Raw genomic sequence first — 24,282 nt, 5'->3', positions numbered from 1 at the left:
TACAGACTGTTGTAAAGAGAAAAGGGGGTGTCTCACAGTGGTAAACATGGCCTTGTCCCAACTTTTTTGAGATGTGTTGTTGTCATGAAATTTAAAATCACCTAATTTTTCTCTTTAAATTATACATTTTCTCAGTTTAAACATTTAATATGTCATCTATGTTCTATTCTGAATAAAATATGGAATTTTGAAACTTCCACATCATTGCATTCCGTTTTTATTTACAATTTGTACTTTGTCCCAACTTTTTTGGAATCGGGGTTGTATTTGTCTCACCTGTTTTACCTGTGTATCTGTCTCACCTGTCTGTCTGTCTCACTTGTCTCACCTGTGTACCTGTCTCATCTGTCTCACCTGTGTACCTGTCTTACCTGTGTATCTGTATCACACAGTTGTATTTATCCTTCCCGCGGAATACTATGGATGATAGCTTAGCTGATCTCAAGAAAGACCTACTGCGTGTGGCATCGTGGTGTTGTTCTAACCGCCTACTCATTAACCCAAAGAAAACCAAATTTTGTGTTTTTGGATCAAGCAAAATGTTGACTCAAGTTTCGATTCCTGCAATGACTTTCCTCGGAGAGGAATTGAAGGTAGAAGACTCTGTGAAGGACCTAGGTGTGATCTTAGACAAAAGACTCTCATTTAAGGAGCATGTGGACACTCTTGTTTTGTGTCTCATGGGAAAGTTGGGTATGATTAGCAGAATCAGGCATCTTCTTGATCATTCCACCTTATTCACTGTAATCAATTCACTTGTATTTTCCAAGCTGTTTTACTGTTCCTTCATATGGGCTGGTACCAGTAAGCATAATATCTCCGAACTTAAGTTAGTCCAGAACTTTGCTGCCCGCATTCTTTCAGGAAAGCAGAAATTTGACCACATTCAGCCAACACTCAAACAGTTCCTTACAGAGGTGTAAAAATCTAGAACTCGTTGCCTGATGAGATAAAGAGTTGCTCTACAGTAGCCTCTTTTAAGCGCCAGCTGAGACAACACTTGCTGAGTGATTGGCTTACGAGTTCATATTTGCATATTGGAATTTATTGCAGTATTTTAACCAATAATCATAGTTAACTGTAGGTTTATTATTATTGATTTATGAGTTGTTTTAGTGATTTTTGAATTGTAAATAGGATTTATATATTAATTTTCTTCTTCATTATATTGTAAATTGGATATGAAGATCCCGTCTGGGAATCCAATAAATTATTTTGTATTCGTATTTGTATCACCTGTGTACCTGTCTCATCTGTCTCACCTGTGTATCTGTCTCACCTGTGTACCTGTATCACATGTCTTACCTGTGTACCTGTCTCACCTGTGTATCTGTATCACCTGTTTCACCTGTGTATCTGTATCACCTGTCTCACTTATATCACCTGTGTGCTTGTCTCATCTGTGTACCTGTATCACCTGTCTGACCGGTGTATCTGTCTCGCCTGTCCCACCTGTGCATCTGTCTCATCTGTATCACCTGTGTATCTATCGTACCTGTCTTATCTGTGTACCTGTCTCACCTGTCTCACCTGTGTATCTGTCTCACCTGTGTATCTATCTCATCTGTGTCACCTGTGTACTTGTCTCACCTATGTGTCTGTATCACCTGTTTCACCTGTGTACCTGTCTCACCTGTGTATCTATATCACCTGTCTGACCTGTGTATCTGTCTCATCTGTCTCACCTGTGTATCTGTCTCGTATGTCTCACCAGTGTACCTGTCTCACCTGACTCACCTGTTTAAGTCTATCACCTGTCTCACCTGTGTACCTGTCTCATCTGTCTCACCAGTGTATCTGTCTCACCTGACTCACCTGTGTACTTGTATCACCTGACTCACCTGTGTATTTGTATCACCTGTCTCACATGTCTTACCTGTGTACCTGTCTCACCTGTGTATCTGTCTCACCAGTGTACCTGACTCACCTGTGTATCCGTATCACCTGTCTCACCTGCGTCTCTCACTTTTATGTTTTTATTCACTGATTGAATCCTTCACCTCGGGTTTTTTCTCTTTGCATGTCTTTCTATTCTTAGTCCTTGTATTTCTCATTTACCCTGTCTTTCTCTTTCTCTGTTTCTGTCTCTCTTTCCTGTCAACCTTGTGTGTATTATCTGGAGTAGCCTTCACGGCCCGTTACTCTGGGCTTCCCCTGGGTGCAGTTACCTCCTGAGTACCGTGGTTCGGGTCTGAGGAATAAAGTACGTAGTGCAGCAGTGAGTGAGTGTGTTACTATCGGAGAGGAGGCGCACAAACTCCTTCTGCACCTAAAACACTGAGAACCGTTAACGTGGTTCAGAGCGAATAATTATAAGGATCATCACAATAAAAAAATACCTTTCAGCTGCTGATGAATTATTTTGTGTATTTTATGTCACTTACGTAACAGTAATGTAATAATTCACACAGGCATTTATTAACACTAATTGTATATAAAATTATATTTGTTTGCCTTTTCATTTGTCATATTTGCATAATATTAACTAGCCCCTCCCACTTTCTATTCCTTTACCATGTTCAGATGAACTTCACCTTTAACATTCTCTATTATCTTTCGCGGTTTGGTTTTTGGAGCTGACCCATCTGTCCTGTTCTCCTCCAGGCCTCCAGTGGGAATTATTACTTCATCCCATACGTCATGACGCCCAACAACGAGTACATCTGCTGTGAGAATGTGGCCCAGCGGCGGGCGTCGGAGTACATGCAGCCCAGCTGGGACAATCTGCTTGGACCCCTGTGTGTGCCGCTGGTGGACCGATTCATCAGCCTACTCAAAGACATCCACGTCACGTCCTGGTACAGATATTCACATCACGTGGCGTTGTTCAGCTCAGTAACATCAATTATACAGTGTCTTGCAAAAGTATTCATCCCCCTTGGTGTTTGTCCTGTTTTGTTGCATTACAAGCTGGAATTAAAATGGATTTTGGGGGGCTTAGCACCATTTGATTTCTACAACATGCCTACCACTTTAAAGGTGAAAATTGTTTATTTATTGTGACACAAACAATAATTAAGATGAAAAAACACAAATCTGGAGTGTGCATAGGTACCGTATTCAACCCCCCAAAGTCAATACTTTGTAGAGCCACGTTGCTGCAATCACAGCTGCAAGTCTCTTGGGGTATGTCTCTATTAGCTTAGCACATCTAGCCACTGGGATTTTTGCCCATTCCTCAAGGCAAAACTGCTCCAACTCCTTCAAGTTAGATGGGTTGTGTTGGTGTACAGCAATCTTCAAGTTATGACACAGATTCTCAATTGGATTGAGGTCTGGGCTTTGATTAGGCCATTCCAAGACATTTAAATTTTTCCCTTTAAATCACTCCAGTGTAGCTTTAGCAGTATGTTTAGGGTCATTGTCCTGCTGGAACGTGAACCTTCATCCCAGTCTCAAACCTCTGGATGACTCAAACAGTTTTTCCTCCAGAATTGCCCTGTATTTAGTGCCATCTATCTTTCTTTCAGTCCTGACCACACTGTAAAACCCGATAAGGTCACTGAGCTCAAAAATTTTATTGAAACCGATTACGTAAAAATTTTTGAGGTAAGTAATTTAAATTTTTTAAGGTAAGATTTCTTAAAAATTACACTATAGTTACACTTAATTGTAATTTTTAAGAAATCTTACCTTAAAAAATTTAAGTTACTTACCTCAAAACTTTTTACGTAATCAGTTTCAATAAAATTTTTGAGCTCAGTGACCTTATCGGGTTTTGCAGTGCAGCTTTCCTGTCCCTGCAGATGAAAAACATCCCCACAGCATGATGCTGCCACCACCATGCTTCACTGTAGGAATGGTGTTCTCAGGGTGTTGGGTTTGTGCCACATATGGCATTTCCCATGATGGCCAAAAAGATCAATTTTAGTCTCATTTGACCAGAGAATCTTCTTCCGTGTGTTTGGGGAGTCTGCCACATGCTGCTGGGCAAACTCCAAATGTGTTTTCTTAAGCAATGACATATTTCTGGCCACTCTTCCATAAAGCCCCACCCACTCTGTGGCGCGTACGGCTTAAAGTGGTCCTATGGACAGATACTCCCATCTCCACTGTGGCTCTTTGCAGCTCCTTCAGTGTTCTCTTTGGTGTCTTTGTTGCGTCTCTGATTAATGCTCTCTGTGAGTTTTGGTGGGCGGGGCCTTCTCTTGTCAGGTTTGTAGTGGTGCCATATTCTTTCCATTTTGCTATAATGGATTTAATGGTGCTCCGTGGGATATTCAAAGTTTGGGATATTTTTTACAACCCAACCCTGATCTATACTTCTCCACAACTTTGTCTCTGACCTGTTTGGAGTGCTCCTTGGTTTTCATGTTGCTTGCTTAGTAGTGTTGCAGAGTCGGGGTCCTTCCAGAACAGGTTGATTTATACAGACATCATGTGACAGATCATGTGACACTTTGATTGCACACAGGTGGATCTTAATCAACTAATTATGTGACTTATGAAGTCAATTGTTTGGAGCAGCTCTTATTTAGGGGTTTCATACAAAAGGGGGTGAATACTTATGCACACTCCAGATTTCTGTTTTTTTTTTTTTATCTTAATTATTGTTTGTGTCACAATAAAATACAATTTTCACCTTTAAAGTGGTTGGCATGCTGTGTAAATCAAATGGTGCTAACCCCCCCAAACATCCATTTTAATTCCAGCTTGTAATGCGACAAAACAGGACAAACACAAAGAGGGATGAATACTTTTGCAAGGCACTACTCTAATCTAATCAGTATTGAGGTGTGCAGTGTTTTATTGTGTGTAAATTCAGTAGATAAATGGTTGAGTGCAGATGTGATGTCAGAGTTTAGAAAGTTTTGGGATAATGGTTATTTTATTGTTAATTTAATACAGACCGAAAACATGAAATTTATAATTATTTTTTTACGCATATGGTGAGTCAAAGTGCTGGACAGTTGAGTAAAATGTAATTAAAACTTTAAAACTTACAGGTGAATCTATTTGGAAAGTTTAAAAAAATCAGGAAGCTCTGAGGGATTTATTTATATTAAGAAGTAATTTGATTATGACAATAATCTGTTCACCTTTATCCTCATTAAAACCCCAGGATTTACATCAATACTTTTAATACTTTTAATACATTAATATCACCTTTTTTATTTATTTTAAATTATCTAGCTTTTAGAAACATTCCTCAGGATTAACATAGTTTTTAAACAAAAAAAAATCATAATGAGAAAATCACTTTTCTGTGTGTAGAATTATACCAGGTGGGTGGAGCACAGAAGCATGGCAGGCCAGAACTGAGTTCTCAATAACTCTTTTATTTTAGCTTTACAGCTTTTATATTCACTCCTATATACACACACACGTGTTCTGGTCGGGAGAGCTCCCTTCCTCTGCGCTCCCTCTCCTCTTATAGGGTGCGGTCACTGGGGAAGACACACAAACCCAGGTTAATTCCCGTCAGGTGCAGTGATTCTGCCACTTACCTTCCCTGACTCCGCCCTCCCTTCACAGACCGACGCTTGACCACGCCCCTGCTGCCACATACCCCCACCGCCCGACTCAGGCCGGGCAGCCATCCGGCCTGCAGCCGACTCCCCCTCCCCCTTGACGGGAAAGAAAGTCCGCCACGACCATCTGTGCCCCCGGCCTGTGGACCACCTCGAACTTAAACGGCTGGAGCGCCAGATACCAACGGGTGATCCGCGCGTTGGCATCCTTCATGCGGTGGAACCACTGCAAGGGCATGTGGTCCGACCAGAGGGTGAAAGGGCACCCCAGCAGGTAGTAGTGGAGGGTGAGGACCACCCACTTGATGGCAAGGCATTCCTTCTCTATGGTGCTGTACCTGCCCTCACGCACCGACAGCTTGCGGCTGATGTACAGCACTGGATGGTCCTCCCCCTCCACCTCCTGGGACAGAACAGCCCCCAGCCCTCTGTCCGATGTGTCTGTCTGCAAAACAAAGGGGAGAGAAAAGTCAGGGGAGTGTAATAGTGGCCCCCCCACACAGTGCAGCCTTTTCCTTAGAGAAAGCCCGCTGGCATTGCTTCGTCCACTGGACTGGATCTGGTGCCCCCTTTTTAGTGAGATCAGTCAGCGGGCTGGTGACATCCGAATAATTAGGTATAAACCTACAATAGTAGCCAGCCAGCCCCAGGAACTGTCTCACCCCCTTTTTGGTCTTGGGCCTTGGGCAGGCTGCAATCGCTGCTGTCTTATTGATTTGGGGACGCACCTGCCCATTGCCCAAGTGGAAACCCAGATACCGTACTTCCACCCGCCCAATCGCACACTTCTTCGGGTTGGCGGTGAGCCCCGCTCGCCTCAGCGACCTAAGAATGGCCCTCAGGTGTTCTAGGTGCCGCGGCCAGTCATTACTATAAATAATAATGTCGTCCAGGTATGCAGCCACATAGGTGGCGTGGGGGCAGAGGACCCTATCCATAAGCCGCTGGAACATAGCGGGTGCCCCAAACAGTCCAAAAGGAAGTGTGACGAACTGGTGTAAGCCAAACAATGTGGAAAAGGCCGTTTTCTCTCAGGATAGCAGAGTCAAGGGGATCTGCCAATATCCCTTTGTCAAATCCAGTGTCGAATAAAAGCGAGCCATGCCTAGTCGATCGAGCAACTCGTCAATACGAGGCATTGGGTATGCGTCAAATTTAGACACCGTGTTGACTTTTCTATAGTCCACACAGAACCGGACCGACCCGTCAGCCTTGAGAATCAAGACCACCAGGCTGCTCCAGTCACTGTGGGACTCCTCGACGATGCCCATTTCGAGCATGGCCTCAAGTTCTTTCTGAACCACCTTTTTCTTGTGTTTGGGCAGTCTGTAAGGGCGGCTGCACACTACTCCCCCCGGGGGCATCTCAATATGGTGTTCTATGAGGTGGGTGTGGCCAGGCAGGGGCGAGAACACGTCAGAAAATTCTGTTTGCAACTGGGCTACCTCCGTGAGCTGGGTCGGGTAGAGGTGGTCTCCACAGGGGACCTGAGCGGTGGGCAATGTCAATTTTCCCTTTTGAACCTCCGGCCCCAGCTCCGCCTTCTCTGGAACCACCGACACCAAGGCCACAGGGACCTCCTCGTTCCAAAGTTTTAACAGATTGAGGTGGTAAATCTGTAACGCCCCACCCCTGTCCGTTCACCTCACCTCATAGTCAACGTCCCTGACTCACCATGTGACCTCAAAGGGTCCTTGCCACCTGGCGATTAATTTGGAGCTCGATGTGGGCAACAGCACGAGTACTTTATCTCCCGGTGTGAACTCCCTAAGGCGCGTGCCCCTGTTGTACAGACGGACTTGACGTTCTTGGGCCTGCCGCAAATTCTCCTGGGTTAAGTGCGTGAGGGTGTGGAGTTTGGCGCGCAGGTCGATAACGTACTGAATTTCATTTTTACTTGTTGAAGGTCCCTCCTCCCAATTTTTCCGCAGCACATCTAGAATGCCACGCGGCTTATGCCCATATAATAATTCGAACGGGGAGAACCCCGTGGAGGCTTGTGGGACCTCTCGCACTGCGAATAACAGGGGCTCGAGCCATTTATCCCAGTTGCATGCGTCGTCGCTTACAAATTTTTTAATTATGGTTTTGAGGGTGCGGTTGAACCGTTTGACTAAGCCATCCGTTTGTGGGTGATAAACGCTGGTGCGGATAGGCTTAATTCCCAGTAACCCATACAGTTCGCACAGTGTGCGTGACATAAATGAAGTGCCTTGATCAGTCAGAATCTCTTTGGAGATTCCAACTCGGGAGATGACGCAGAAGAGTGCTTCCGCAATACTACGTGCTGAGATATTGCGAAGAGGCACTGCTTCCGGATATCGCGTTGCATAGTCCACCAGAACTAAAATAAAGCGATACCCTTGTGTTGACCAATCTAATGGCCTGACGAGATCCATCCCAATTCTTTCGAACGGGGTCTCGATTAATGGCAGGGGGCGCAAAGGCGCTTTTGGAATGGCTGTTGGATTTACTAACTGGCATTCGCGGCACGCCGTACACCACCTACGGACATCGCCGCGAATCCCTGGCCAATAGATCCAGGCCATTATTCGGGCTCGTGTCTTATCCTGCCCTAAGTGTCCGGCCATGGTATTAAAGTGAGCCGCCTGGAATATAGATTCCCGGTGTCGCTTTGGGATTAAAAGCTGTGTGATCTGCTCCTTTGTCTGAGTGTCCTGCGTCACTCGGTATAATCTATCCTTAAAAATGGAGAAATAGGGGAAGGATGGGGTGGCGTTTGGCTGGAGTGTTTGACCATCGATTACTCTCACTTGGTCAAACGCATGCCGCAGAGTCTCGTCCCAGCTCCCCGCAGTGCCAGCAAACCGGCCCAGGCTGTCTCTCTGCACCGGTGTTCCAGAGATCACTCACCTGAGGGGGGGGGGGGGGGGGGGGGGAGACACAGACACAGAAGTAGGAAACGGTAGGACACAATGGGTGCGGTGGGCCGGCTGGGGTGGAGCCGGCCCCCACCTCCGCGGTGGGGGAATGGAGCGAGGACGAGGAACAGAAGGGGGGAAAGAGAGAGAGGGGAGGGGAGAAGGGGAGACACGCTGTCCTGCCATCGGAACGGCCGCCATATGGTCCTCCGCCAGCTCAATGGCCTGATCCAGCGACGCCGGGCGATGGCACTGGACCCACTCCACGGTTCCTTCCGGAAGTTGAGCAACGAATTGCTCCAGCACCACCAGATCGATGATTCCCTCGAGGTCGTGGTTGTCGGCCCTCAGCCACCGCCGGCAGGCATCCCGGAGTTGCTGGCCGAATGCAAACGGCCGGCCGACCTCCTCTAGGCGCAAAGCGCGGAAGCGCTGCCGCTGCTGCTCCGGGGTGCGACCCACGCGCTGGAGGACAGCCCTGCGGAGGTCCGCGTAGACCAGCCAGCTGTCGGCGGGGAGCTGTAGCGCGGCCAGTTGCGCCTCGCCCATTAGCAGGGGGAGGAGGCGCGCCACGTGCTGTTCCACCGGCCAACCCCACACCTTAAAAATCTGTGTTTTGCTTTGTTTAAATTGTTATAAAGTTGAAGTGTTGATTCTCATCTGAATGTTGATCTGGGGTTGTTGTACAGAACGCTGATAAAGATAAAGGTTTCAAAAATAAAGGTGTAAATATCGACAGGGTGACGATGTGAGCAAGACAAAAAGAGTTTCTAGATCAGTCATTTTCAATAAATAAATAAGTACATAGATAGATAAATAAGGCTCTGAAATAAATAATGAAATTTACAAATGAGACAATAAATATATCAATATATATATATATATATATATATATATATATATATATATATATATAATAAATAAATGGGTTTTTACTTCAAACTGCCTTTTAATAAAAGTTGTCCTTTTATTTTTCAAAGGACAACCTTTTTTCTTGCTTTTTTTTTTAATAACAGACGGAAATAAAAAGAGCTGGAAATAAATGTGGCATTAGGAAATAAAATTCCCCTGAAATAAATAAAAGTAGTCCTTTTGAAAAATGTCATTTTGAAATAAAAGAAACTATTTATTTATTTTTTTACACTACACTGATTAATTTATATATTTATTTATATATTTCTTTTCTTATTTATTTATTTATTTCAGGATTTTTTGTGACCATAATTATTTCTTTCATTGGCATATCTATCTATTTATTTATTTGTTTGTTTGTTTGTTTGTTTGCTTGCTTGTTTGTTTGTGACTTTTTGCATTTATTTATTTATTTATTTAATATTGACTTAGATGGTATTCCATTGTTTACAGCGTTCAGTTTCTTTTTTTTTTAACTTTAATTTTTATTGGATTTTTTCATTCAAATACAATTATACACAAAAAACAAACAACAAAGAAAAAAAACCCTTCCATTAACAGCTTATAGGTCCTCCCATTCAGTCACAATGCAACAATTCTGTCTTGTTCAGTTGTCATGACTATAATTTCTAGTGGTATCATCCTTACCCCTTCTGTAATAATTCCATTTCTCCCATTTCCTTTCAAACTGTTCCTCCCTCATTCTCAAGGTATGTGTGAACCTCTCCATATCATAAATCTCCTCCACAATGCTCAGCCACTGATCTCTAGTTGGGGGGTCTACCTTATACCAGGCCCTTGTAATTGCCTTCCTGTTAGCCACCAATAATACTTTCACCAGGTATTTATCTTCTCCTTGTACCTCCTCTTGTGGGATGTTCCCCAGATATAATACCAAACAAGTCTTAGGTATCTCATATCCCAGAATCTCCCTCAGCACACTCCAGACTCCCTCCCAGTATCCCTCCATCTTTTGACATTTCCAAAATACATGTGTATGGTCTGCCTCCACTTGACCACACAACCTCCAACATGATTTCTGATCTGGTGTGTATCTCCCCTTAATCTTTGGTGTTATGAAAAACCTTATAATGTTCTTCCACCCAAATTCTCGCCATACCCTGGAGCTAGTGGCTGAGTGTTGAACCTTGCACACTTTATACCAGTCATCTTCTGTTATTTCTATTCCAAGCTCTTTTTCCCATTTTTCTTTAATATAGACAGTTGAATTACCCCCACTGGCACCTATAGCTTGGTATAGAGCTGAGATTACTCTACATTTTTTCCCTTCGTATGCATTTATCATTATTTTAATAATCATATTCTGTTCTTTGGGTTCTTCTAACTTTATTTCCTTTAAATAATAATCCCTCACCTGAAAATATCGAAAAAGTTCGTTTGCCTCCAAATAAAATTTCTCCCTTAAAGCCTGAAAACTCTGCATTTACCCCCTCTCAACTAGTGTGCATATTGCTGTAATACCCCTATGTGCCTGTCTCTCAAAGCCCCAATCACTAATTCCTGGTCTGAATCTCTTGTCATGGGTTATCCACCTCAGAATCTTTGCTTCAGTCTGTAGTCCATACTTTCTCACTACCAAGTACCAAATCCCCAATGTGAATTTAGTTACTGGGTCCAACAATCCCTCTTCCCTCTTAAACAATTCCCTATCAGTTATTAATATTTGTACTGGGCTAGCCTCTACCTTCATTTCTATATCCTTCCATCTAGCTACAAATTCTCTATTACACCAACAAGTTACAGCTCTAAGCTGTGCAGCATAGAAGTAGTTTTTCAGATTCGGTACCGCCATGCCCCCTTTGTCCTTGGGGAGCTGCATGGTGCAATATCGAATCCTTGGCCTCCTACCCCCCCAAATGAACCTGGATATCCATCCCACTCCATAAACTGTTTCTGTGGTATCATTACTGGCAGAGTTTGAAACAGGTACAGTAGCCTCGGTAATACATTCATCTTAATTATTTCTATCCTTGAACTAAGATCCAATTGTAGTATTGACCATCTTTCTATATCCCGTCTGAGTTCCTGGTTAATCTGAATGTAATTTGCAGTGTATAACCTCCCCACTCCCTTTGTGATGTTCACTCCCAGGTATCTAATTGTTTCTGAATTCCACTTAATTTTGTATTTCTCTTCTAACTCTGGTGTAGGGGCATAGTTTATAGCCAGGATTTGTGTTTTGGTAACATTAAGGCCCTGTCCACATGGCAATGGATTCAGGTGACTCCGATACAATTGCTTATCGTTTAGGCCTGGCGTCCACACGGCACCGGCGTTTTGGGTGCCCAAAACGCAATCTTTTTGAGAACGGGTTCCAGAGTGGAAAGATCTGGCAACGTTGCCGTTGCGAAGTCGTCTGGATGAGTAGAACGGATTTGTTTACGATGACGTCACAACCACATGACTGAGTGCTTCACGCCGGGTAGAAGTGTAACGAACTCGATGCGAGTTGTCAACAAATCCTATAACTTGGTTCATGAAACGCGCTTACAAAATATTTTCACTTTGAATATTTATTGTGTAATGGTGCAAAGTGAGAGAGAGAGAGAGAGAGAGTCGGTAATTGACTCTGCCTTAGGGCAGAGTCAATCCCGCCAGCAAAAATAGGGAAAAAAAGGAGCGATCTCGCCTCTTCAGATGTTGATTTAAGTCCTACAATACATTCCTCAAAAAGGGCGTAGAAGAGCAAATTAATCCATCAACGTGTAGCATTCAGTTTATTCCGGACCATTAAAGATGCCGCCTTCCGTGTAGAATCATACATCATCCTCGCCGCCATATTGGATAGGTCAAAGCGGAGAATAAAGATTCATGTGCTGCGTTTAACTGTACCAACAGGTTTACTGTCCAAACGAGATCACATGGGATTACCTTTCACAGGTGAGAAACAACAAAGTAATCCATCAACGTGTAGCATTCAATTTATTCCGGACCATTAAAGACGCCACCTTCCGCGTAGAATCATACGTCATCCTCGCCGCCATATTGGATAGGTCAAAGCGGAGAATAAAGATTAGCTGCATTTAACTGTACCAACAGGTTTGCCATCCAAACGAGATCACATGGGATTACCTTTCACAGGTGAGACTGGAAAAATACTTTTCATTGTATTTGGTCATTATAATGTAATTTTACGAACAGATTTTCCTGACTTTGTGGCTAATATTAAGTCTCGCGCATAATAGTTTATGCGCATGCGTCCTTACTTCTTCTATTGTTCTGGTGTCTCCGAAGGGACCGTCTTACAGCGCCCCTAGAGGTGTGGCATGTGTATTGCATCGTTTTCAGCAAGCGTTGCGTTGCCATATGGACCTGATATTTTACTGATCGTTGCCCATTTGGACGCGATATTTTTTTAAATAACATCTCGTTGCCGTTGTCGTGTGGATGTAGCCTAAGTTTGTATCCTGAATAATATCCATATTCCTCCAGTAGGTTCATCAGTGCAGGGAAGGACTCACTGGGTCGCTCCAAGTAGGCTACCACATCATCTGCAAACAACCCTATCTTATGTTCTCTACCATTCACCTCCACCCCTTGAATGCTCTGGTTCTGCCTAATCGCCTGTGCCAATGGCTCTATAAATATTGCAAAGAGAGTTGGAGAGAGACTACACCCCTGTCTAGTAGACCTTCCCAGACAAAAGGGGTCCGTGAGACTACCATTCACCTTAATCCTAGCAGTCGGTTCTTGATATAACACTTTAATACACTGGACAGATTCCTCATTGAAACCAAATCTTTCTAACACCTTATATAAGTAAGTCCAATTGACACTGTCAAAAGCTTTCTCTGCGTCTACACTAACTAAAATTGCACTATTCTTTGTTTGTTGAGTCTCTTCTACAATGTGTATCATCCTCCTAATATTGTCCTGTGTCTGTCTTCCTGTAATAAAGCCAGTCTGGTCTTCGTCTATAATGTCAGTCATGAATGTCTCAAATCTTTTGGAGATTATTGAGGTGTACATCTTGTAATCCACATTTAGTACTGATATTGGTCTATAGCTGCTACAATGCTCTTTATTCTTACCCTCTTTGGGTATGATTGTGATAATGGCCTCCTTCCATGAAGGAGGGATTTTCCCTTTTTTAATTGTGTGTCTAAATGAGGCCAACAGTACTGGGGTCAACTCTTGTCTAAAGGTTTTATAGAATTCTGAGGGGAATCCGTCACTGCCAGGAGATTTATTGTTCTTCATCTTAGAGAACGCCCTTTCCATTTCCTCCTCTGTGATATCTGCAGTCAATAATGTATTCTGCTCTTCCCCTATTGATGGTAGATCCAACCTGTCCAGGAAGTTTCTCATATCATGTTCGTCTGCCATTGCTGGTTGTTTGTATAAGTTTTGATAATATTTCCTGAATACTCTCTCTATTTCGTCTGCTTCAGTAAGCAAGTCATTAGTCTGGGGGTCTCTAATTTTGTATATGGTGTTCAATGCTTGTTTTCTTATATGTCTAGCCAGTAATCTGCTTGCTTTGGGACCTCCCTCATAATACGTAGGTTTGTTTGACAAATCTAGCCTTCTTTTCCATTTCTGACAGTAATATATTATCAGTTTTATTCTTTGTTTCTTTCACTTGTCTAAGTACTTCTGGGTCGCTTGTGGCATTATGTTTTCTCTCCAAATCCTTTAAGTGACCAATTTGTGTCTGGTAGTTCACTAGTCTGGATTTCTTGCGAAGCGTTGTCTGTGCCATCAAATTCCCCCTAATGACTGCCTTAAGTGCATCCCAAAGAATGGTTGGATCTACTTCCCCATTATCATTTTCTGCGATATACCTATTTATATCCATTTTCATCCTTTCCACCAGGTCTTTGTCATTCAGTACCCCCACATTCATCCTCCACACTGTAGTCCTCCTTCTCTTGTTTAAGTTTATTGTCAGGTAGACTGTGTTATGGTCAAATAAATATGCTACCCCTATCCTACAGTCCTCTACCCTATGCACATCTCCCTTTGTCATGAAGAAATAGTCCAACCTTGAATACATTTGGTGTGGGTCTGAATAGTGTGTGTAGTCTCTCTCCAAGGGATGTAGGTCTCTCCAAACATCTACTATTCCCAAATCTACCAGTTGCATACTCATATATCTACTAAGCCATGTCCTATTCTTCTTTGTACTAGTCATAGCTAAATTGTAATTCATCACCATATTGAAATCCCCTCCACATATTAAGATCCCCTCCAATTCTACATTAACGATGTCAAATAATGATTCAAAGAAGGTTTTCTTGCTATCTGGAGGTGCATATACATTGATCAGTGTCACTCTCTGTCCCTTTAATTTACCCTTTACCATTATGTACCTTCCCAACCTATCACACATTTCTTTTTCAGGTTCAAATTTGGTTGAATTTGTTATTAATATGGCTACCCCTCTCCTATTACTTTGTTTGTGGTAAGTGCTATAAAATGTGTTGTTATACCCAAATCTCTTTAGTTTCTCATGTTCCTCTGTAGACAAATGTGTCTCCTGCAGAAACACCACCTGCATTTTTTCTTTTCTGAATTTGGCCATAAACTTTGCCCTCTTAATTGGACTACTCAGCCCATTCACATTCAGTGATACCACTTTAACACCTTCATGCTGCATTATACATCAGTTCCCCAATGCACTTTCATTACCCATAAGCTAAACGTGGACACAAAAAAAACATCAACAACAGCTGTTCTAACTAAACAACAGTAAACAAAAAAGTGATCTCCCACGGTAAACTGGGGTTCTTTATCTTTCCCCATTTCCCCTGTTGGTGAGGAGAGGGGAAATCCTCTCGTAAGAGGGCCCCTCTTAGCGATGGAAAACTCTCCAAACTGAAGTCCTCCGTTCACGCTAAAAATGTCCAACATATTCCAACCATCACTCCTGGCCTTGTCCTTATGATTCTTTTAAAGCCAACAAAACGTTAGGCATAGGGATATATCTTTACCCACACTGTCCAAACCTCCCCACTTAATGAAGAATGAAATAAAATAGAATAGCATACCCCATTCAGTAAAACAATTAAAGAACCCATAAAAAACAAAAAGAAAAGAAAAAGAAAACAAACAAACAAAAAAAGAACCCCACAACAACAAACAAACAAAAAAACCCAAATATATACATGTGTGGGCTATGTCATTCGATTCGCCTCTCATAGCATGTGCAACAGTACTTAGCAGCTAGCATCTAGTGTTTCCCCTCATCCTTCGCCCAAATAAAATATGCCTAAAGGCTACTTACGTAACTTTCAGAAATCAGCCAGGGACCAAATATTGTTTTTGGGAAAAATAATAAGAATCCAAATAGAAAATACAAAAGGTCATGCCTGTTCCATGATATAAGCCACAGAGAAAATTTCTTCTCGCCTCCTCTCATTTCTTCCAAGTGAACCGTTTCAGTTCCTTCCTTGCTCTCCCAGCGACGTCGGTCTCCTGGTCCCCAACTCTGCACCACTTGAAAGCGGACTCAAGCTGCTGCTCCAGCGTCGGTTGTTCCTCTATCAGTCCATCTACCTTCATTCCCTTCTCCTCCATCGCCCGTGCAGCTTCTTGTGGACTGCCGTAGGTCTTGACGCCTCCTTGCCAGTGGACTCTCAGTGCCGTTAGTGGTGACTGGAACCTAATCCCTTCTCTCTTTAGAATTCTCTTCAGTCCCGCATAGCTATGGCGCTTTGCAGCCACCTCCGCTGAGTAGTCGTGGTCGAACGTCACTCTCCTTCCCCCAATCTCGATTTTTGTCTGCCAGGCCTTTTTGAGGATGTCCTCCTTGATTTGGTACTGCAGGAAGTCGACAATGATTGCTCTGGGGTTCTTGTCTGGGGCGGGTCTCAGTGCCAATGCTCTGTGAGCACGTTGTATTTGTAGACTAGCATCTTCCTTGAGTTTAAGCTCCTCGCGAATCAAGCGCTCTATAAACTCGGATGCCGAATCCTTCTCTGCGCCCTCTGGTACTCCCCAAACTCGAATATTGTTCCTTCTCGATCTCCCTTCTAAGTCAGTTACCTTCTCCTGTAACCGCCTTTGCTGCTTGAGGGAAGCGGCGAGAATCCCCTTCAGATCTGCATTCCACTCCTCGGTCTCCACCACGCGCTCTTGCATGTCTGCAATATCTCTGCCCTGGGCTTCCATTCTCCTGTCAGTAGCCTCAAACCTGTTGTCCATCTCCTCCTTAAAAGTGGCTAGTTCTTGTCTCAACATACTTCCTAGATTTTGAATACTCTCTCGAATGTCCTTCATTTCTTTTCGGTTTTCCCCACTATTGGTCCCAATCTGCTTGGACATGTTGTCAAAGCTGGCCTTCATGCTAGCTAGCATGTCGTGGTTAGCGGCATCTGACCTATCGTCTCCCTTTCTATCTCCCATTTTTTCTCACTCTCTTTGCTTCTTCTCCGTTTCTTTTTTGGACTGTTCCCTTTTATTACTCATCCCCTCTCTGGTTGCGTGTTTGAATTTTGGCTTTTCGATGTTTTATCACTTCATCCACCGGGAGCTCCTGATTTAACGTCTATCCACTCATTTGCTAAACCGGAAGACCCTACAGCGTTCAGTTTCAATTGAGCTTCTGTTCTGAGTCTCTTTATGAAATCGTGTTCACACATGAGTCACATTTCAGCTATGCAGTATTCGTGTTATGTCAGTCATGCACAAACACCCCGTCAGTGTAACGCGACACCACTTGGAAGACCAACCGTTCTGTTCAAACAGGTGTGTGTGTGTGTGTGTGTGTGTGTGCGCATGCACACGCGTGTTATCTCATGCCACTCTGAGTTTATATTGGTCTCTCTGTTCTTATAATTGATCATCAGCTTGAGACAGAAAGTCTGAGAGGCAGTCGAATGCAGCTCAGAGGAACATCATGTTCTGAATAAAGAAGAGCCCGTCGTCCTGTTTATTTTTAATCTCTCTTTTTTTTAAGTGCTTCTTTCAAAGACACGCTGCTGAATGACATCCGAAAAGCTCGAGACAAGTATCAGGGCGAGGAACTGGCCAAGGAGCTGTCTCGAATCAAACTGCGCATCGACAACACGGAGGTTCTGACGCAGGACATCGTCATGAATCTGCTCTTCTCCTACAGAGACATACAGGTGTGTGTGTCATATCAACACACACACACACACACACACACACACACACACACACAGAGAACTGAAAACGTTTAGACTCATCAAAATCATCAGAATCTCTCAATGTACAAATGAGAAACCTGCTGATATTCTCCTGCCGGCCCTTCTAATGAACTGATTTGCAAGCTTTATGTCTCACCTGCATACCTGTCTCACCTGCATCCCAGTCTCAGCTGCGTACCTGTCGCACTTGTACTTGTGCCTCATTCAGGATTACGATGCCATGGTGAAACTGGTGCAGACTCTGGAGATGTTGCCTACATGTGACCTCGCCAATCAACCCATGATCCAATTCCACTACGCCTTTGCCCTCAACAGGTCAAACACACACGTGCGCGCGCACACACACAGAAATTCTGTCTGTCTATTTCTTTGACTGTGTTTTATCCACATTTTAACATTTATTTATATAGTCTATGTCTGTGTGTGTGCAGGAGGGAACAGTCCAGGTGACAGGGAGCAGGCTCTCCGTGTGATGTTGCAAGTCTTGCAGTCATGTGACCAACCCGCTCCGGACATGTTCTGTTTGTGTGGTCGGATCTATAAGGACTTTTTCCTCGACTCAGAATGTAAAGATACAAAGAGCCGTGACAACGCCATCCAGTGGTGAGCACATGCTGCACATGAGCAGGTCAATACCTGGTTATTAAGAAAGAAAGAAAGAAAGAAAGAAAGAAAGAAAAGAAAGAAAGAAAGAACAACTTTATTCATCACACACTTGTGAAATTTCCTCTCTGCATTTAACCCATCTGAAGCAGTGAACACACACATGCACACACGTGAGCAATTACCTGAAGGTTATTACCTTCTCATGTTTTTTTTTTGTGTGTGTGCGCACGTGTGTAGGTACAGGAAAGGATTCGAGCTGCAGCCCACTCTGTACTCGGGCATTAACCTGGCTGTGCTGCTCATCGTCGCTGGACAGCAGTTTGAGAGCTCCATTGAGCTCCGGAAGATCGGTGAGGAGAAAACTCACAAAAAGTCATGTGATGAGTGAGTGAGTGAGTGAGTGAGTGAGTGAGTGAGTGAGTGAGTGAGTGAGTGTGAGAATGAGTCAGTGAGTCTGAGAGTGTGAGAGTGAAAGTGTGTGTGAGTGAGTGAGTGTGTGAGAGTGTGTGAGTATGAGTGTGAGTATGAGAGTGAGTGTAAGATTGAGTGTGAGTGTGTATGAGAGTGTGTATGAGAGTGAGTGGGTGAGAGTGAGTGTTTGAGTGAATCAGTGAGTGTGAGATTGAGTATGAGTGTAAGTGAGTGTGAGAGTGATACACACATGCAAACTCCTCACCTTTCGGCGAAATTCGCCGTTTTGGTCCCAAAATAGGTCACTTGTGTGAATCGTGTAGATCCGAAGAGGTTTTTTTTTTTTTTGGGGGGGGGGGGGGGGGGGGGGGGTGTAGGCAGGCTACAACGTTATTGTTGCCAAACATTTCACTTACAAGGTTTACAGCCAATCGAGATAAACAGTAACACGCGCTTCTTTTCCATTGGAGTTCTGATCAAACTGGTGCGCAACCCACTGCTGGTTGCCAGTCCTCGCTTACGAATATTCCACAGATTCAGACCGCAAAGTCACCTTTTTATAGAGAGAGCTGGCAACCTCATCTCGCGACTGGATCTGAACATACCAATGGAACAGTTTCCAGCGCGCTCGGGGGTGAATAACTGGAAAAGTCGTTGGCTTTTGTTGCTGTTACGTGTTGAGGCAAGTCTTTTACAGTGCCAGAAATGTGTACATAAATGTAACTATGTCTAATATGTTTTAACATACGTGCTGAAATCAAGTTTAAGACATAACGTTAGCTTGCTCCATAAGACGGCTACAGATGTAAATACCAGCTGCTATAGCTTACTGTCGCCAGATATGAGAGAGATGAAAACGAACACATGATCAGCTCAGTGGCGTGGTATAGAGAAATTCCCTCTTCACAATGGATGGTTTTCAAATAGTTTTTTTTTTCGAGAGCTAGAAAGCCGACGGTGTTTTTCTCCTAAAAATAAGCACCAAGCGTCTTTTCAAATCCCCATGACAACCGCTTGTTCTAGCTTGCTCTGGCTGTAGAGCGCAAGCAATGCAGGGTTTCCCATACATAGACCAGTGTGTTGCGCAGCGCCACACAATCAGACTCGCGATTTAAAAAAAAAAATTCCCAATCGAAACATTAATGTCTGCCTCGCGCATATGACGGAGCGCGCGAGAGAGCGCATATGACGGAGTGTGCGAGACAAAGAGCATCCTGATTGGGTTACTCAGCAAAATAAGCCAATCAGCCTTCAGTGTGGGCGGGCTTCTCTTTTCTCGAGGACCGAAGTTTTCAGCTGAGTCAGTGCGGCCAACAGGATCAGCATGGCAGAGAGAGCGCGCGCCCCAAAATACCAAAATACAAAACCCACTTCAGCTCAGATTACACAAAAGAATCTCCCTGTCTAATAATATCCCTGCCTGATAATATCCCTGCCTAATAATCTCCCTGTCTGATAATCTCCCTGTCTAATAATATCCCTAGCTGATAATATCCCTGTCTAATAATATCCCTGCCTAATAATCTCCCTGTCTAATAATCTCCCTGCCTAATAATATCCCTGCCTGATAATCTCCCTGTCTAATAATCTCCCTGTCTAATAATATCCCTGCCTGATAATCTCCCTGTCTAATAATATCCCTGCCTAATAATATCCCTGCCTGATAATCTCCGTCTAATAATCTCCCTGCCTAATAATCTCCCTGTCTAATAATATCCCTGTCTAATCTCCCTGCATGATAATCTCCCTGTCTAATAATCTCCCTGTCTAATGATCTCCCTGTCTAATAATATCCCTGTCTAATGATCTCCCTGTCTAATAATCTCCCTGCCTAATAATCTCCCTGTCTAATAATATCCCTGTCTAATCTCCCTGCCTGATAATCTCCCTGTCTAATAATCTCCCTGTCTAATGATCTCCCTGTCTAATGATCTCCCTGCCTGATAATCACCCTGCCTGATAATCACCCTGCCTGATAATCTCCCTGTCTGATAATCTCTCTGTCTGATAATCACCCTGCCTGATAATCTCCCTGTCTGATAATCTCTCTGTCTGATAATCTCCCTGTCTGATAATCTCCCTGCCTGATAATCTCCCTGCCTGATAATCTCCCTGCCTGATAATCTCCCTGCCTGATAATCTCCCTGCCTGATAATCTCCCTGTCTAATAATCTCCCTGTCTAATAATCTCCCTGTCTAATAAGGGTCAACAATAATGACAGTTTCGCACGATGTACTGTTTGCAGCAGTGGTTTCAGCATTGCCCATGGTGGCTTAAATGATTGTAAAGGTCATGTTGAGGTGAGGAGTGTCATTTCATGTGCATTATATTTAGGTCTACAACAGGCTGTCATGAAAAGACCAAACTTACTGAAGATTTCCATAAAGTAACAATGTATGAATATACATCATATATATCACATATACGTCATATACAAGTGTGTATCTTTTATAAATGAGGTTAGCTTATCTAATGTAGTATGTTGGGGAGAATCATAGTATCGTATCTATATTTCTGATAAAATTTTAGGTATGATACCGTGTATAATTCTCCTACTTGTTGCTCATTTCATAGGGGGACGGGGGGAATTGCTGGCATGTGCCACGCGGGAGCGTCTGCCCAAATTTTTTAGGCCGAGATGAACTTATAGTTTTTTATTTAAAAAAAAAATCCAATATGTAATGCCCATTGTACACGCCTGTTCTTTAATTCAAAATCACCATCTCGATCTTCAAATTGACCATATGGTAGATGTGGTATGGTATATTACACAACATCCTGTCCAGATAAAACCTAGTTAGTACACACAACAGTTGAAAGGGAAGTGATGAGTGATGTTGAATGTTGCCTGCTTAATACTGGTTGCAATTTTTTTTGTAACGTAGACTACGAAATGTACTTTTGCACGCGTGCCGTGTGTCCGTGCGCCCTTCTCACCTTTTTCACCCCTGACCAGTTTGCATGCCTGGTGATAGTGTGTGTCAGTGAGTGGGAATGTGTGAAAGTGAGTGTGAGAGAGTGTGAGAGTAAGTATGAATGAGTGAGTAAGCATGTGAGTGAGTGTGTGTGAGCGAGAGTATGTGTGTGAGAGTGTGTGAGAGAGTGAGTGTGTGAGAGTTACTGTGAGAGTTACTGTGAGAGTGAAAGTTACTGAGAGTGTGTGTGAGTGTGAGAGAGAGTGAGTGTGAGAGAGTGTATGTGAGTGTGAGAGTAAGTATGAGTGAGTGTGAGAGTTACTGTGAGAATGAGTGTGAGTGAATGTGTGAGCAAGTGAGTGTGTGGGTGTGAGAGTGAGAGTTACTGTGTGAGTGAGTGGATGTGAGAGTGAGTGTAAGAGTGACTGTGAGAGTGAGTTTAAGAGTTACTGTGAGAGTGAGTTTAAGAGTTACTGTGAGAGTGAGTGACTGTGAGAATAACTGTGAGAGTGAGTGAGTGAGTTACTGTGAGAGTGAGTGGGTGTGAGATTGAGTGTAACACTACGTTCACACTGCAAGGCTTAATACTCAATTCCGATTTTTTTGTGAGGTCGTTCACATTAACAAATATATGCGACTTGTATGTGATCCTCAGTATGAACGAAAAGCGACCTAAAAGTGTTCTGCATGCGCATTGCAGGATACGACAACATCACACGCAGTGAGCATGGCCAGTGTTTACGGAAGTAACCTAAAGTTTCCTGTGTATGACAGTAGCCAGCATGGAGTACCTGGCGATGATGCAGTTGTTGTTGCGACGGAGCCAGAACATGCACAATAGCCTGATGTTAAGGAGGAGGTTGAGAAGGAAGAGGGCAAGGGTTTTGGCTCAGGCGTTCTGCGGGGTAGTGACTGCAACCTCCGTTCAAAGGAACATCAAAGCCATGTTGTTGTAACTTTTTTTGAGAGACCCGCCGCCTACTTCAGTGCAGAATAGTGATGTTTGTGGCTTGCTGATGACGTGTAAGTCGGATGAATGCGACCTGGCGGTTCAGACTGAAGTCGCATATGAAAAGATCGGATAGGAATCGGAATTAGGACCACATATCCAAACGGCCTGGGTCGGATTTGAAAAAATCGGATCTGTGTCGTTCATATTGTCAATAAAAGATCGGATACAGGTCACATATGGGCAAAAAAATCGGATTTGAGTCACTTCAGCCTGCAGTGTGAACGTAGTGTTAGAGTGACTGTGAGAGTGAGTGGCTGTGAGAGTAACTGTGAGAGTGAGTGAGTGTGAGAGTGAGTGTGAGAGTGACTGTGAGAGTGAGTGGCTGTGAGAGTAACTGTGAGAGTGAGTGAGTGTGAGAGTGAATGTTAGAGTGACTGTGAGAGTGAGTGACTGTGAGAGTAACTGTGAGAGTGAGTGAGTAACTGTGAGAGTGAGTAAGTTACTGTGAGAGTGAGTGACTGTGAGAGTAACTGTGAGAGTGAGTGAGTAACTGTGAGAGTGAGTAAGTTACTGTGAGAGTGAGTGGGTGTGAGAGTGAGTGTAAGAGCGACTGAATGTGAGAGTTACTGTGAGAGTGTGTCAGCGAGTGAGGGTAAGAGTGACTGTGAGAGTGAGTTTGAGAGTGAGTGAGAGTGTGTGAGTTAGTGTGAGTGTGTGAGTTACTGTGAGAGTGAGTGGGTGTGTGAGTGAGTGTGAGAGCAGTCCTTGAAAAAAAATCTCCCAGCCTTACTTGCCCAATGGGCAAGCAGCACCCAAAACATACTTGCCCGAAAAACAATTCCACTTGCCAGAGCTTTATTTTATTTTGAAGAGGACAAAATGCAGTTGATTTTTATAGGTGACACAGCATAAATAAATCCACAAAACCATAACACCAATATATGCAGACACATTCAGAAAGAAAGCAGTTCTAGTAGCAGAGGAGTGAATAATTTAGGGTCTATTAAGCTGTGGAGAGTTTTGAATGAGTATAATAATAATGCTGGAGCTTTGTTTCTGTTATCAAAGGAACACGGTCCTGTGCAAAATGTCACTGTGGAACCAGAGTGTAGAAATGAACCTACAGTTCGAGAGAGTTCTACACAAACACACTGAACTTTACACCAGCTGCACACATGTGAAATGGAAATAAATCGAATAAACTATTTTGGATAAAATTGTTATTGTCCATTACACACCGATCAACCTGTGTGACTCAGCTGTGCCTTTGAATCGAGAATAAATGAAAAGGGAACTGAACATTAACCGTTTATTGAAATTATTCTTAGAAGGGTGATTATAGTTACTACAGCTACAACTGGAATGTGCTGATTCTGTTAGTGTTTGTAATTATTGTTCCATCCACTATTAGATAAAATTAAAATAAAATCTTACTATATTGTTTGAAAGTCTAGAGCAAGATATTTTATTTTACAAATAACACTTCAGATATTGTTTTAACAATAATAAGCATCACTGTATAAATGACAGAGTGCAGATAGCTGTGTAACTACATATCCTTGGGGTTGCTGAGACATGGAAGAGTGGGAATAAGATCTAGCCCACATTTCAAGTCAAAGCTCTTTGAAAGTAAATGCTTTGGGTTTCATAACATTCTGTTCCCAAAAGCTTTTCCCTTGCTGGGAAAAAGTCTTTTACACAAAGAAGCTTCTGTAGTTTTTTTAAAACTGTTCTTCTGTGTCGCGACTTTTCGGGAAAAAGAACATATATTCCAACATGTAGCTAATGCTAATGCTAGGCCACAAATCTGCACCGTCACTCCAGTCGTTTCAATGAATTTTGCACGGACCAGAACCGCTAATAAACTCTAATTTCTGTGTATATCTATCCTGCGCTTCTTTCTGACTAAGATTGTCCAAGTAATCCGGTAGTAGAGCTTTTTTAGCTGTAGTTTTCTTCAGACAACAGCAACAGATGCCGGACATCTCCGCTTGGCTTCA

General features: G+C 43.3%; 1 protein-coding gene across 1 annotated transcript in view; it reads left to right on the top strand.

Annotated features, from left to right (window-relative positions):
• map3k15 (mitogen-activated protein kinase kinase kinase 15) overlaps positions 1 to 24,282 on the top strand; it is a 78,028-nt gene that overhangs the window by 13,043 nt on the left and 40,703 nt on the right. Inside the window, exons 6-10 of the mRNA XM_060899699.1 lie at positions 2,605 to 2,798; positions 17,187 to 17,355; positions 17,606 to 17,729; positions 17,832 to 18,000; positions 18,241 to 18,353. Of these exons, the coding sequence (XP_060755682.1) occupies positions 2,605 to 2,798; positions 17,187 to 17,355; positions 17,606 to 17,729; positions 17,832 to 18,000; positions 18,241 to 18,353 (769 nt within the window). The remainder of the gene's footprint in view (positions 1 to 2,604; positions 2,799 to 17,186; positions 17,356 to 17,605; positions 17,730 to 17,831; positions 18,001 to 18,240; positions 18,354 to 24,282) is intronic.

This window comes from Neoarius graeffei, chromosome 19, assembly GCF_027579695.1.
Source record: "Neoarius graeffei isolate fNeoGra1 chromosome 19, fNeoGra1.pri, whole genome shotgun sequence".
In the NCBI taxonomy this organism is placed as follows: Eukaryota; Metazoa; Chordata; class Actinopteri; order Siluriformes; family Ariidae; genus Neoarius; species Neoarius graeffei.
Note: the sequence above shows the minus strand (reverse complement) of the source record. Positions and strands in the feature narration are given on the sequence as shown.